This window comes from Rosa chinensis, chromosome 2 (assembly GCF_002994745.2).
Source record: "Rosa chinensis cultivar Old Blush chromosome 2, RchiOBHm-V2, whole genome shotgun sequence".
Classification (NCBI taxonomy): Eukaryota; Viridiplantae; Streptophyta; class Magnoliopsida; order Rosales; family Rosaceae; genus Rosa; species Rosa chinensis.
This window is the reverse complement of record NC_037089.1, coordinates 12,459,220-12,475,489: the sequence shown is the minus strand read 5'-3', so window position 1 is coordinate 12,475,489 and position 16,270 is coordinate 12,459,220. Positions and strand designations below refer to the sequence as shown.

Below are 16,270 nucleotides of genomic sequence, written 5' to 3'. Positions count from 1 at the left end.
CTAGTTGCTGCGTTGCTTTGCCTCTGCTGCTCCCGACCAATTGCCTCTTGCTTTGCCAGTTTCCTCGTTGTATTATATTTTAAGATATATATTTTCCTTTGTATGGATGCTAAAACCTGTTTTCTCTTTCCATCTTTAATTTTCTTTTTCATTTGTTATCTGCTACCAACCCATCGATTTCTTCTTTAGGTTATTACAAAGGGTCAGTAATATATATACCCATCAAGTTTTGTCTTTCACATCAATAACCATTAACCAAGATTTAAGCCAAGAAAAGATGCTCAGATAGTCAGATGATCGATCATAAACTCATATATACATGTTCAGATGTTCAAACTCAACCTCACTTAGCTTGTTTTGATGTTTTTTTTTCTAGGTTTTGTTTTTAATGATGGATAAACCTCAAAATCCTAAGCCAAGAAATGTTCAAAAGAAAATAAATTTATAATGAGTGATATTCCAAGTTCAGATCAGCATTTTGAATTGTTTCAATTTTCTATTATTGGCTATCTCCAGATATGGTTTTGGAACCCTTTTGTATGTCAAGGAGTTGGAAGCGAAGATTAGAAGCATTAGTCACATTTTGTTGGGCAAAGTGTTGTTGCAAGCAATCCCATATAGCCTTGGAGGTGTCATGACCAACTGTCACAAAGAGAATTGGTTCAGATAGAGTAGTCGTGAGATAACTGACGATAAGTTGATCCTCTTGAAACCACTTGAGGGGAGCATTTCCAACAGCAGGAAAAGTGGGAGAAGGAACAATGCAGGAACCATCAACGCATTTGAAGAAGTTATGACCATATAGGAAGGGACGCATTTGTCGGAAGTAGGTAGTTGGTTTTGGTGAGTCTGAGGAAGTGAGCAACATTTAGAAGACATGGTGGTGAAAGGAGAGGAAAAAAAAAAAAGCTTCGTTTAGAAGTTGGCAGGCTTTAATACCATGAAGAATTATTGGAACTGAATAATTTCTTTGTATTGAATAATAGTGTATAATATAACTTACAACTATGCTTCTGTATACAAGTCGTAGTGAAATAAGAACTCTCAGATTACAAACAATTATCAACAACTAAGAGATAATTATGCTGGCTAGCTTAGACTTATCAACACAATAAGACGTTATCATATCCACAACAGAAGATATCCACAACAGAAGATAAGGACAAGTTAGTTAATATGATTCAAGTAAAGAAATGTATTTTGTTAGGAAAAGTCATTATGTTTCCCCTACTAGAACAACTTTTCTTCCTTGTTAATCAAATACACTTGTGTCAAGATTTTTTTTGATAAGAGTTCAGTTATTTATAATTCTAGATGATATTTTTAATAATTTTTTATACATGATCTTGTTGAGAATGTTTAAATGAATATTAGACTTGTTTTAATAAGTGTTATGTAGCGGACATATTTAATTAAAACAAGATAGACTCTGCAGAACTTTTAAGAAGAACTTCTTTTAACAGCATAATGTAGTCCACCCAATTTTAACTTCTGCTTCCAAACCCTGACGGTATAGCATATGAGCTTCACAAATTAACAAGTTGAGCTATTAATTCACAAATTAACAAGTTGAGCTATTATCCAAAAGAAAAACAAACAAGTTGAGCTAATCTGATAGAACTTTGGGATATAACTTTGGGAAAGATTATTCCGAGTGAAACTTGTTCGAGGATGAATTTGAAAAACCAAGTAAAAGATCATCACCTGGCCTAGATATTTTGCTCAAAATCAGTAAAGTAATTTGAAACGAATTTGAAACACACTTTAACATAAACTATTCTGATGTCGGTTTAGAATAACATGACTACGAAAAACTTTCCAAAAATATCTTCATGGAGAACAACAGCTAGCTCCACCCATATTACCTAACAGCAAAATATGATAAAAACCTCCGTACACATCCTATCCAACAATCAAACCATCGCAGTGTCATACCAGATCAGGGTTGATACTCATCAGCAACTCTTATACAACCACGTGTCCACCTCTGACGATTCAACTCCCACTTTAAGACCTCCATGGCCTGCCAGACGCGGTGAAGGGGTCACGAGCCCTCCACTTGCAGACAACGACCTTTCTTATCTTATCTGTTTACCGACGCCAACATAACACTTGTCATCTCCTTAGACACCCACGTATACGGGGCTAGGCACGTGTCCATGCATTGGAGGGAGCCCCGATGCCTATAAATGAAATCCCAGGTCCCTATGTTCAACTCATCTCATCCACAACAAGTTCTCTTTACTTAGAAATCAATATCAATCCCAATTTGCAAACAGTTTGTGTTTCTTTGATTCTCAAATGGCGCATTACCAGAGCGAATACCCCACAGAGTCTCCCACAGACGAGTACGGCAACCCCGTTACCCGCACTGACGAGTATGGCAACCCGATTCACCACGGCGTGACCGGAGCAACCACCGGGCACGGCATTCATGACACCACTCACGTCACCGGAACCGGCTACGGAACTCACGGCACCGGTACTGCACCCACTGGTTTCGTTGGGGATGCTCCTGGTGGTCACGGCGTCACTACTCTTCCGCGTTCTGGCAGCTCCAGCTCCAGCTCCGTAAGCCTCTCAATCTACTTCATCATTCTTAATTGATTTTTGTGTTTGTGTTTAAATTAATTAATTAGCTAATGCTGGTTTCTATGTTTTATCACGTAGTCTGAGGATGATGGTTATGGTGGAAGGAGGAAGAAGGGTTTGAAGGAGAAGATCAAGGAGAAGCTGCCAGGTGGCACACGCCGGTCCGATGACCCCTACGGTACAACCCCGACTACCACACCTTCTGGTGGTCAGCACCAGGATAGGGGAGTGATGGACAAAATCAAAGAGAAGATCCCAGGTGGTCACAAGGACGATCCCTACAGTACTACTCATACCACTACTACACCGGGTTACGGCGTGGCCGGAGAGCACCGTGAGAATAAGGGAGTGGTGGACCAGATCAAAGAGAAGCTACCAGGCGGTCACAAGAATGATCCCTACAGTACTACACATAGCACTACTACACCGGGTTACGGCGTGGCCGGAGAGCACCGTGAGAATAAGGGAGTGGTGGACCAGATCAAAGAGAAGCTACCAGGCGGTCACAAGAATGATCCCTACAGTACTACACATAGCACTACTACACCGGGTTACGGCGTGGCCGGAGAGCACCGTGAGAATAAGGGAGTGGTGGACCAGATCAAAGAGAAGCTACCAGGCGGTCACAAGGATGATCCCTACAGTACTACTCAGAGCACTACTACACCGGGTTACGGCATGGGTTACGGCAGGGCCGGAGAGCACCGTGAGAATAAGGGAGTGGTGGACCAGATCAAAGAGAAGCTACCAGGCGGTCACAAGGATGATCCCTACAGTACTACTCATAGCACTACTACACCGGGTTCCGGCGTGGCCGGAGAGCACCGTGAGAATAAGGGAGTGGTTGACAAGATCAAAGAGAAGCTACCAGGTGGTCGCAAGGATGATCCCTACGGTACTACTCACACCACCACGACTGCTGCACCGGCTTACGGTACTGCAACAGGGGAGCACCATGAGAAGAAGGGAATGATGGACAAGATCAAGGAGAAGCTTCCCGGTGGACACAGCACCACTCGATAAACTGATTAGTTTGTAATTAACGGCTGTGGATCAATGCTCGTTTGTAATTTGACGCTGATACGCACAGTTAGGGTGCATAAGCGTATTTATGCCGGGTAGTGTATAGCAGCTAGTGTGGTTTGTATAATAAAGCTCACCATGCATGTTCGTCGTGTATGTGGGTTCGCACTGTGTCCGTTTGTTGTATTATGTAATATCGATATATCTTAATTTCTTTATTTGAGGTGTACACGGTTTTCAATCTACCGATATTTAGCTAGCTAGCTAGCTATTACCAGAGCCATGAAATTGAATTTGTTGATGGGGAAATGGATCGGGAGACTGTCAGTAAATGGGTACTGGCAGCGTACTAGTCACGTGCCTGTTAAAATTTGAAGAAGATATCGAGTGGCAGCCTTAATTTGAATCGTCGGAACCATTGATCGATTGTAGCCGGCTAATGCAATTTCATTCTGGTTCCTGCAGCCCAAGTTCAATTCTGTTTGTAATTAGAATTTGAATTGTATCCACGAGAGCCTTGCGAAGGTGATTAAGTAAGTGGATTTGGTCGCCAATTCAGCTTAACCAAAAGAAGTTATGTTTGTACATGTTTGCATTCCTTAAGGGCGGAGAGATTGTGGACCTCAATCTTCTGAATTTTTTGGTGAGCATGTCTCTTTCTATCTATTTCAATGCTTCTGATTTTTTACTTTTGCTGGTGCTGGGTCATTATCTCACAACAGAAAAAATCAACAAAGCTCTTTTTTTTCCCTGTTCAGTTTTTCATGGCCATCCTCTCATGTAGATTAATCGTATTTTGCATGATTTGGTCCCAAGGTAATGAAGCCTAAACTATAACTATTTCCCTTGGAAATACTTTGTAATTTTGTGTTTACTAGTTTGGTAAGACTCTCTGTTAATGCTGGAGTTGCCTTGGCAAGACACTTTCAAGTGCCCGAGTCATAATAAAACACATTTGGCAGAAACATAAATTCTGAGCAAGTTTTATACTAGCTGAGGTACATTGGCAGTCCTTTGATGATTGCATGGGTTGATTAGAGTAGTCCTTTGACGCTTGCAACTTTTCTCTTTTGTGATTTTTGTATACTTGATGTGTTGATTAGAGTAGTTGCTGCTGAAATTGGTGAAGATTCAATGCTTCCCTCATCTCAAAAGTTCACACCACACTTGCTCAAAATATCCCTGAGTACCACAACAAGAGAAAAATGTACTTTAACAGAAAACCATATTTTCATATTTATATGGCCAGTTATTTCAAGCACCAATGAAGAGATAATATGGATGAAACATGAATTCAGAAAATTGATACAACTAAATGTAGATAGAATGGAAGCATTCTGAAAACAATTGAAAGTAGCTAGCCTCAGCTGCAGCAATAAAGTGAAGCAATAGGAGCATCAAAAGCTAATTTTAAACACGAGGAATAACAGGCTTATACTACATCTAGAAAAATTTCAAGAACACAATGACATAATTTTTCCTTTTCAATGACAGCAACACAATGAAATAGTTGATAAAATTAAATTTTCGTTGAATACTTGAATGAATGTAAACCACACATTTTCAACATGAATTTGCTATCGATCAGAAACAAACATCAAAGTTTCTTATTACCAACCTCATACACAATTTAATGTTATAATCTATGAATTTCAAAACTATTTTGCAAGTAAATATACTTATTTTTGGGGTCCAAGCTGAAAACATGAAGTCTTCAAGTGCATGTAGCACTGAATCCAACAGCACCAAAATAATTCTTTCAATCGCTCTGGCTTAAAAAGAAAAGTACCTTTCTTTTATCCTCTAGTGCTGATTTGAAGTTGCCATTTGCAAAATGGATGTGATTTAGCAGAAACCTTAAACTCTCAAGAATAGATGCCTGGAGAAATGAAGCAGGTTCACTGAGAAAATGCTTGCTCTTATGAGCTACAAATAAACATATGTGAAACTTAGATGGAAAAAAAAAGAAAAAGGAATGAAACAATCCGCCCAAATCCAAATCTCATAAAGCGTTGATATTGATAGGAAACCTCACATTCACAAGACTAATTTCAGAAACAATGATGGAAACAGTACTAAATCAAGGAAAAGCACAATTTCAGATATCACATATAAACTCAAGGAATCACAAATAGAATAACTAACAGTTTTTTCAATGAAGAAAGCTACTTGAGCCTAGAAAAACTTATTTTCATACTCATTTAGAATAACCAAACGTCATTGCCTTTTAAAAACTCAAAGTAATATCAAAAAGAAAACACCATTGATGCAGGTAATTGATGGAATTTGCCAATTGCTAAAGCTACACAAAGTTTACAATCTATAGACTAACTACAATAGGAAAAAAAAAACTACTGAGACTAGAAAACCTGGATTGCAATACGCCCGAACTACAACTATGTAAAACTACAATCAATTATTGATAATCAGCAATAGCGCAAAAAAGCTATCAAGGCAAAAACGAAGCAGAACAAACTAAAACAACCAATATTTGCTGAAGACTAATCTACAAAGATTAAGCAGACTCAACAAATTCAAATCTGTAAAACACATTTAAGGAAAGTAAATTTCAGCTATCACATATAAACTCAAGAAAGAAAAACAAGAAAGGCCTTCAGTTTTCAAAAGAAAGAAAAATGCAGCTGTCTCATGCTTCAAATTTAAACTGTAAACACAAATAATAAGTGTAAAGAAACATCTATCAATTTACTAAGGCAAAGCAATTACGGAGTTCTATTTTAAATTCAGAAATCAATAAGACTAAAAAAATTAACTCAACCATCAAAAGAAACGGATTATAGCAAAACAGACAAAGACAATAGATACAGTGCAAACCAAAACACAAAAATATCCTTAGCTACCCCAGACACCACCTGAAATGAAACTACCACTCTAGTGAACAAGGTTAAACAGAGCTGATACAAAAGTCATAACATAGCAACTATAAAAATTTAAATTTTTTTTGATAATTGCATCAATAATTATCATACATTTACTTTATTAAAACTGAACTGGAAATTATACAAACCTGGAGTCAAAATATTAATTGTCATCACTGTGTGATGCACCATCGTAGCCCTCATCGTTGGGGAAGGGCCTGAAATGTTGAAAGAAATTAGGAACTCTGGTACAGTTTGGGTTAGAATCTTCATTTTCACTTATATCATACCCAGCAAAAATTGTAGTAATTGTATCATATACCCTTCACCGTAGTAATTGTAGAATCTGTTGACCTCCTCAATCGTATTAAACTCAACTTCCTTCAAATCATCTAATGTCAAATCCTGATATGGCTTCCCTCTGAATAATGTGAAATCCTGCATATCGATCTTCCTCTTTTGTAAAATCGGTGTCTTCCATATCTGCATCTGAACTTCCATTGCTAGATCCTTCCTCACTGTTCAAATCCATGAGAGAATCGTAGTACTTATGTTCAGAATATCGCAATCCACTCTCCATCAAAAAACCTGGTACGCAAAGCATGTGTTAGTGTCTAATTAAATAACAACAAACTATTCAACAGAACCACATATCTATGTCCATACTTTTCCTTAGCAATTATATTGAATATCTACAAAAGACCAGATAGTTATAACCTGGTGTTGAAGAATATCACAATAATTGACAATTAAATGGTCTACAATCTGAGAATCACATCAGTACACTTTGAGGACAATTTCCGAGCAATTGACAAGCAACAAGACAGATCAGTCCAACAGAAAGGATGGCATGAACGACTGAATAACAACACAGAAATAGAAAATAAAAGGATACAGAGCCGAACACAATAGGAGTTTAAAGTAACATGGTTATATTGTTTACATGGCTCAAAAAAGATTACTGAGAGTGACTCATTAGATGGCTGTTCTAGATGTTTGTACTAGACCAAATGATCCTTTCAAACAGATTTCTAAGTTTAACTTCCCAAGACCAAATGAGCCTTTCAAATAGATTTGCACAGAATATGTAGATTGAAAGTTAAACAGTTTGCTGTTACTTTTCAATCAGGACAAGCTTCTTGGACTAAAGATTAAGTTTCAAAGCATGCTTTAAATGTCTAATTTAACGTACTAAAGTTTAAGGACTGACAAAAGTGTGAAATTTTTTTAAATCAATTGTTTTGTGACAGGGTTGCTGCAAGAGTACGCCCAAATTTTTCAAAAAAAAAACTAGTAAGAAGAAAGAAAAATTCACCAACAACTATTCTTTCAGTGATTTCAAGCACAACTCTCCATATTTGACGCAGACATGTAAAGCTATTATTTCACAAAATTTCATGTCATTCGCAGTTCTAAAGAATGGTCAAACAAGAATACAAAGTAACAATAAATGCTGATTTCTGCAGAAATCCGGAAACACTATACGAACTTCAAACTAGCATAATTATCTCATTTTAATTCCGTTTTTCATGAAACCAAGTTCAAAATGATCATTGAAGAGTCTAGTTTAAGCTGTCGAAAACTGAGATTAAAAAAAAAAGTAGAGGCTTTTAGAAAATAATAGAATAGCCCACTGGTTCAGCTTGGTTGTTGTCTCTGAGGCATATCATCAAGCACATGGTGTGCAGTATTTGAACTTTGATCTTTTCCAGTTCTATTCATCCTAATGGAGTTACCAAATCTAAGTAATAATGAAAAGTGTATTCCACAACAACCTTGAAAAGATTTAAGAACAGAAATTTAACTAAAACTAATGTTCTTACCAAAAGAAAGTACGTAACTTTCTGATATTGATGCAAAATAGAGAGAAGCTCAGCGGTTTGAAATCTCAAAGTCCCCCAATTGTTATGTCAAGCCTCCAGGTAATATGCAAAGAACCTGTATAACAAATTTAGACTTCACTTGCTACGCTGCTAGACTTCTTCTCCTATTGGCCAGAGTTTCACTTGCTTAGGCTTCCTCAGTTTGGTTGTTTTTGGTGAATTTCGTTCCCTTTATTTAATTGGTTTTGTCGAGCTTCTGCTTTTGCTCTGAAAAAGCCGAAGCAAAGCAGGTCCTTTCTTAGTTTACCAAACAGATCGATGTGCTTTGCTTAGAGCTTAAACCCACCCCCCGCAAACGCAGTCTTAGACTGTGAGAACAAGTCCACCGGTTGAGGTTAGCAACTCAGATACTATTCACAAAAGGTGACTCTGGACTTTTGGAGTTCTCGAATTCTATTTCTAAATTGGCAAAAAATCACAAATAGTCACTGAGTTATGACTTATTCGACACTTAACTCACTGTATTTTCAACAATATCACTTAAGTCACTGACTTTTACATCCGTCTTTCACTTAACTCACTGTCGTTAATTCTACAGTTAAAAGCCATTAAAATTGAGGGTATATTTGTCAAAATGCTTAAAAAAATGTATTTCTAACTTTTTTTTTTTTTAAAATGTATTTCTTTTTTTTTAGAAATACATTTTTTTAGTGTTTAGACAAATATACCCTCAATTTTAATAGCTTCTAACGGTAGAATTAACGGCAGTGAGTTAAGTGAAAGACGAATATAAAAGTGAGTGAGTTAAGTGATATTGTTGAAAATACAGTGAGTTAAGTGTCGAATGAGTCATAACTCAGTGACCATTTGTGATATTTTCCCTTCTAAATTTGTTTTTATTTTTTATATACCATCAAAACGATGTCGTTGCATATTCTTTTTCATGTCTAATGTGCTCCACGTTCGTATATGAAAAAAATAAAACGTCGTAATAATTTGAATATCCCGCCTGTTTTTTTTTTTTTGTCAATCCCGCCTAATACTCCAACCCCAACAGCACAATCTTAAACCTGACATCTCATGGTCATAAAAAAAAAAAAAATATATATATATATATAATATAATAAAAAAATGCATCTCATGTTCAGGACAAGCTTTTAAGTAGAAAATTTTCGTGTCGATTAGTCTGTATAGTTATTTTAGTTTGCAGATAATCGTCTTAATTGACATCTCACAAGACTAATCTTTTTTTTTTTTTTCACAATACACTATGCGACTAATATACATACATACATATATATATATATATATGAGGTAGAATTTGTCATTTATAATTTTAGATTTTTTGAAAAATCACGAAATAAAGATGTGTATATTAGCTTTGTCTCACGTATTCACTGTCGGTGCATAGAATCGTCTTCCATGTTATCTAGGTCAGATGTTAGTCAATGCAGAGAACAAAACAAAATGAACAGTTAAAATGAAAGTTACGAAGATCAGCAAGATTCTAAGATCAACACCACAATTTCCATGACACAAATGAAGATGAAAGAAAACCATCAACACAACCTTCTTGCTTGTTTCAACTCGAGCAGGGTGAGGATATCGAATCACGAGGAGACAATTACGCTTTTTGGGCATGAATCAAAGTTGAAAATGAACTAAGAAGCATTAGAGTAGCCACCCTGGATAGTGGGTCGACGAAGCCTGACGACACCCAAAACACAAATTCGTTCAAAAATCAAAACCCAATTAAAATTGAAAAATAATTAAACACATACGTAGAATTCGAGGAGTAGATCACGTTTCATACCTCATGCACCGCTAATGGTAACCGGCGTCGCCGGAAATCGAAGAAGAACAGCCTGAGCTGCCGAAGATTTCAGCCTTCGATTCTCCCCACACATTCGACGAACGGACTAACCAATACACCAGGGACATCGAAGATAGAGATGCAAGTTGGATGAGACTGGTGCGCCACCGCGATGTCGCCTAAAGGCAAAGATATGGTCGGGTCACCGTTATAGCTTCGTGGGTCGAGAGGCCCGATGCTTCTGAGCTCTTCAATCTGAATTGCATCTTTATATCGTAGAATCAAATTTTGATCAACGGCTCAGCTTTTACCACGTTAATTGCTCTTTCCTTAAATAATTTTTCATAATTATGAAAAGGGTTAATACTCATACACCCCTAATCCAAGGAAATACTTCTCATACACCCCAGTGTATTATTTTTATTCCTCTTTACACAACTCTTTCTCCCTTTTATTCCTACCTACTCGTCTTGTCAAAATCCTTACCTTTAGTACCCTTAGTTGTTTCCTTTCGTCTGATGTCTATTTTAAAAGTTTTGTTGAAACGTGGTGGGCCCATCAGAGTTTTGTTTGTTTAAAAATGTAGTGTTAACAGGCATCCTCCATTTCAAAGGTAAACAGTACAAATTACTATTCATAATTTCGATCGTTGACAGACTTGAGTTAAATGCTATTTGTAAAAATACTAGCAGAGAATTGAAAAAAGAAAGAGAGAAGTTGAAAAAATTGAAAGACTATAGAGATAGTCTTAACAGAGAAACTCTCAACTACTGGGATATAATTTATAGACTCCAAACCAGGATCTATAAAATAGAAGAAGAAATTGACAATCTCTTGTATGTACTTGAAGAGGAACAAAAACCTCTTGATTATTTGAGCATTGGTTAGATCCGCACATCACTGGTATCAGAGCTGGTAAAGAGCTCAACAGGGGAATCCCCAATGGGGACAATGTCTGATTTGATAATAGAGAGACTGAATTCTCTATTAAAATCTTCTGATGAAAAATATCAGAACCTGCAGCAAGAATTAGCTAGATGTCAAAATCATCTAGAAAAAATACCTGCTATAATCCACCAATTAGAAAAATTGGAAAACAAATTGGATTATATCAAGGAACTTCCAAAAACGGAAGAAGAAAAGCTAACAAGTGTTAGTAGAAAAATCAATGAACAGCAAAAAACGCTGGATTCTATGAAAAATATAATGAAGGACAAGAAAGTGCCTACAGTAAAAAAGAAAGCTAATGGATTCAAACCATTAGAAAAACCAGATAAGAATCATGTTCCAAATATGATTTTTCTGGATCCATCAACTAGTTCAACTAGTATTCGGTATGAAAATCCGAAAGAAACTCGAGATGTCAATATGATGAGCATCTTTGGGAAAAAGAAAGGAGTACAACTCCTAAATGCTGAAGAATTCGAATACAACGAAATCGAGCATGAGGTAAAAAACGCCTCAATTCCAAAGCTAGATTTAAAACAAATCTACAAAAGGGGAACTTTTGACCTGATGGACAGCCATCATTTTAAATTATTAGAATTTACAACCCCTTCCACAACAGGAGAAACCGATCTCTTGATAATCACTCCTGCTGAAGTTGCCAGAGCAAGAGCAAAAAATTATCAATTTTTGCACATTGGAGCAGTCCAAGTTGGCATAAAACTTCTTGCCCGAGAAGGCATAAACTGTTCAGTTCTATGTGTCCTACAAGACAATAGACTAACAGATTTTCAAGCTAGTCTGCTGGGAACACTTGAAGCATCTTTATGCAATCAAGTAGCTTATTTCAACTGCTTCCCAAATTTCTCAACCAGCTTGAAGGATGCAGCCCACTGTCTCCGACTGAGAGTCAAGACAGATGGCATATCAATGAAAAATGATATGCAAGAACTGGCGATAGTATACAGAATATACTATAAACTAATGAGCACCACAGTAGAGCCAAAGACACGAATACCAAACATTCCCGGTCTCACTACTGGATTCCTCACCAGTCAGAAGAACCATTCACAACAAATTCACAAGGTTACTTGGAATGAAGTAACTTTTCCTATAGAATGGAAATTATCTGGTCCGAAAAAACCAACAGAAAATGCCAAAGCGGCAATATATGAAAGCAGAAAGACTGGAGATATCAGTCTAAAATTCGACGATCACAGAAAAAGTGACGTCTGTCCTGAGAATATCAGGATAAACAACAATCTTCTCAGAAGAAGTTATAGCACTAGAGAAGCTAGTGTTAGTGGTACAAGACCCTCTGAAGAACCCTCAGAGTCCATCACAGAAGAAGATTTAGAAGCTGATCTAAACAGACTAGTCAATATGCTTAGAGTACAAAAGCTCTATGATCTCAATGATGAAGCAGAAAGCTGCGAAAATCCTGAACGATTAGAAAAACTAATCGAAGAAATGAAAAGATTCAAACCAGGAAAGGAAAGAAAACTCCTTCCCTATCAGGATATTGAAATAGAAGAAGGAGAAGGCTCCAATTCCAAAACAGTCATCACAAGAGAAAAAGGAAAAGGAAAACTTCCTTTTCAGAAGGCCCCTACGGGCAAGAATGGAGAAAGAAATTTTCAAAGATTTGTCCCAGAGGACAATATACCCAGAATACCAATTTCCACCCATGCATGGAATTTGGCTGAATCTAGACAAAGCTCTAGACAAGAGAAAAACTCTTGACCAATGGGTTGATAGCCTGATGATGGCTTCGGCTCTAACCCTTGGAAAATTTGAAGCACCAGATCTTCAGGTGTACTATGAAACTACTCTTACCGGAGTAGCAAAGAAGTATTACTTCTCTTTCAAAGAGACTGCCAGAGGGAAAGACTGGCTTGAAGAAATAAAAAATTCAAAATCTCCTTATGATTTTGCAGTACCCCTGTACGATCAGTTCTGTGGAGATCTTTCAAATCTGAGTGAAAAGGCTAAAGAAAAGGCCAAATCAAATATCTATGCTCTCAAAATCTGTGACATGAGATATTTTGAAGAATACTTGAATGAATTTCAAGAATATTACTGTACAATTGGTGAACTAGAAAATAATGATCTAGTCAACCTGTTGCACAGAAAACTCCCTGAACCATGGAGAACAGCTGTGAGAGAAAGCATAGCTGAAAAACCAATTGAAAGATTTTCAGTTGGAGGAATTGCCGACAGAATTCGGCAATTACTGAAAGAGCAGTGTAAAGCCAATCTTAGAGCTAAGATGGCAAAAAAACAACTCAAACGAGTTGAAAATTTCTGTTATGGAATACTGGATATGCCGACCAACTGGGGATGTCATGAATCCAAATTCCACAGGAAAAAGAAAGAAAAATATTACTCTAAAAAATTCAAAAGGAGTAATCAAAAAAAAGATTGGAAATTCAAGAAAAGTTCCAATTACAAGAAACATCAGGATGAAGATCCTAAAAAGAAATTCTTCAAGGAAAAGAAGAATACTCATCAGCATAAACAACCAAGCAAGAAAGCTTGCAGATGTTGGTTATGTAAAGCTGAAGGGCACTATGCCAATGAATGCCCGGAAAAGGGTAAAAGATCTACTAAAGCTCTCTTTGAGGAATATGAGCAGATAGTAGAAACATCAAATATGAAAGGCTACGAAATAGCCTATTCTGATGATGAAGAAGACGACAGGTCAGTTTAATCTGCCTGGTCTGAAGAAGAAGATTCATTTGAATCTGAGTCAGATTCTGAAGTAGAGTACTTCGAATCAAGACAGATGAATGTTCTAAGAATCAAAAACTGGGAAGAAAGTAAGACATAATCATTAATGTCTTCTTATCAGGTGAGCCCTGGTACATTCGTTTGTGACTACTGCCTGTGTCATGAAAAGAATGGTCTCCCTATGTTTTGTGAGGAGTCAAAAAAGACTTATCACAAAGAATGCTTCATAGCTGAAGCAAGAAGGAAAACCAAGAATGGCCTTGTCAGCCAATTGGTAGAACAAGAGTATGAAGAATACTTCTCTGAACAAAAAGAGAAAAAGGTAGAAGTCTTGTTCCAAGAAATTATGGAACCATCTTCCTCAAAAATAAAGGAAGAAATCATCGATGAAGAAAAAATCGATGAAAACGAAAATTTTGAACTGGTTGAACCACCAGAAATTGTTCCAGAAGAATGTAAACTATTCATCCAAAAGGAACAAGCTCAAGAAAATGAGCTTCAACAATCGAAAGTCGTCTCTACTAGTAGATACAGCAACTACATAGAGATTGGACTAAAATTCCCTGATCACAAAAAATATCATCTACATGCCTTTGTAGATAACGGATCAGGATTTACTGTTGCAAAGAGATTTGCAATTCCAGAAGAACTCTGGAAAGAAGATAAGAAAAGAACCGCTACTGGTGTCACATTTGATGGAAGTCACCTTACCATGAATAAAGTAGCAAAAAATGTTCATATCACCATTGGTGGAGGAACATTTATCATCCATAATGTCTGGCAATTTGAAGGCCAAGGATCAGATTTCCTGTTGGGAAACGATTTTATTCTCCAACAGAGATTCATTCAGGATGAAGAAGCAATAGGCTTCAGAAAAAAAGAACGGGTGTTCTGGGCAGACCGACTTACACAAGCAAAAAGTGTAGTAGGTCCTAGTTTTACTACTCAGTATCAGAGATCGCAACAGAATAGTGGTGATCTTACCCCCTACAAACTCAAATTTGAGCCTATACTCCAAATCAAGCAACAAGAAGAATTACTTGTTGAAGAATCTTCTGAAGAAGAAGAAGAAACTAGTGAAGATGAAGAAACTAGTTTCATCCATGAGCATAACCTCAAGCACTTTCAGAACAAGCTTGAGTCTCAGAAAATTCCCACTCTTGAAAAAATCAAGAAACTACTCGAACAGAATATCGATGTAGATCCTCAGAAGTTTTGGGAAAAAGACCCAGTGGTCTGTGAATTAAGATTGCATGACATGAATGCTATCTGTCATGTCAAAGCCATTCCTCGCTACAAAGAAGAAGATCAAAAGGAATTCAGAAAAAATATTGAAGATCTCCTGAACAAGAGATTAATTCAACCTTCCACTAGCCCTCATCATGCTCCAGCATTCTACGTGAGAAATCATGCAGAAACTCTAAGAGGAAAAGCTAGAATGGTGATTGACTACCGAGATATCAATAAAAAGACTGTCAAAGATGGCTATCAGATTGCTCAAGTACGAGTACTGATCAACCAGCTCAGAGGAGCTAAAGTCTTTTCGAAATTCGATGCAAAGTCGGGTTTCTGGCAAGTTAAGATGCATCCTGAGAGTATACCTCTCACTGCATTTGGAACACCACAAGGACATTACGAATGGCTGGTAATGCCTTTTGGTCTAAAGCAAGCTCCCTCAATCTTCCAGAGAAAGATGGACAACATCTTCAAACCTGTAGCGGAGTTCTGCGTCGTCTACATAGATGACATCCTAGTCTTCTCCAAAAACAGAGAAGAACATATGAAACACCTCCACGAGGTTGTAAAGCTGATAGTTCAGCATGGAATTATCCTAGGAGAAAAGAAAATCTTCTTTATCCTCGATGAAGTTGATTTTTTAGGAATAAATATCAAGAATGGAGTAATAAAACTCCAACCTCATATCCTTGAGAAAATCTGGAAATTCCCAGATAGAATTCCTGATGCTAAGAGTCTAGAGAGATTCATTGGTGTCATAAATTATGGGAGAGATTTTATTCCCAAAATATCAGGGTTAACAGCGATGTTATCTCCTAAAACAAGTTCCAAAAGAAAATGGAACTTCACAGAAGATGATGAAAAAACTGTGAAGCAGATAAAAAATCTCTGCAAAAACCTCCCTCCTCTACAGCAACCAGAGGAAAATGATGAAATTATCCTCCAAACAGATGCGAGTGATAATTACTAGTCCGATGTTGTTCTGGCAAAAACTCCTGAAACCAACATTGAAAAGATCTGTAAATTTTGTAGTGGCAAGTTCAACCCTGCAGAACTGAATTATCCCACAGGGGAAAAAGAAATTTTGGCTATAAAGAAAACAATTTTAAATTCTCCAGCTTTTCTTGGAAAACCCTTTACTGTCCGCACAGATTGTGCTAGAGTAAAGAATTTTAAAAATTTTAAACTTGATAAAGCTGCTGACAGAGGAAGATTAGCTAACTGGCAAT

At 37.1% G+C, this 16,270-nt stretch overlaps 1 protein-coding gene and 1 long non-coding RNA gene across 4 annotated transcripts; one reads left to right on the top strand and one right to left on the bottom strand.

The window, feature by feature from the left end:
• The first annotated feature begins 2,204 nt into the window (after nt 1-2,204).
• LOC112185919 (cold-shock protein CS120) lies at nt 2,205-3,860 on the top strand. Of its 2 annotated transcripts, none has more exons than XM_024324252.2 (2): nt 2,205-2,565; nt 2,671-3,860. In XM_024324252.2, exons 1-2 carry the CDS (start codon nt 2,302-2,304, stop codon nt 3,613-3,615), a joined length of 1,209 nt encoding a protein of 402 aa, XP_024180020.1. In that variant the 5' UTR covers nt 2,205-2,301; the 3' UTR covers nt 3,616-3,860. The 2 variants fall into 2 exon arrangements, with proteins under 2 accessions (XP_024180020.1, XP_024180019.1); XM_024324251.2 differs by having other exon boundaries at nt 2,205-2,571.
• Nucleotides 3,861-4,507: 647 nt separating this feature from the next.
• LOC112185921 lies at nt 4,508-8,705 on the bottom strand. Of its 2 annotated transcripts, XR_002930535.2 has the most exons (5): nt 8,318-8,705; nt 6,817-7,082; nt 6,644-6,712; nt 5,405-5,494; nt 4,508-4,797 (listed from the first exon to the last, which is right to left on the bottom strand). It is a non-coding gene; the product is annotated as an uncharacterized LOC112185921 (long non-coding RNA). The 2 variants fall into 2 exon arrangements; XR_005806512.1 differs by having other exon boundaries at nt 6,644-7,082.
• Nucleotides 8,706-16,270: the final 7,565 nt, after the last annotated feature.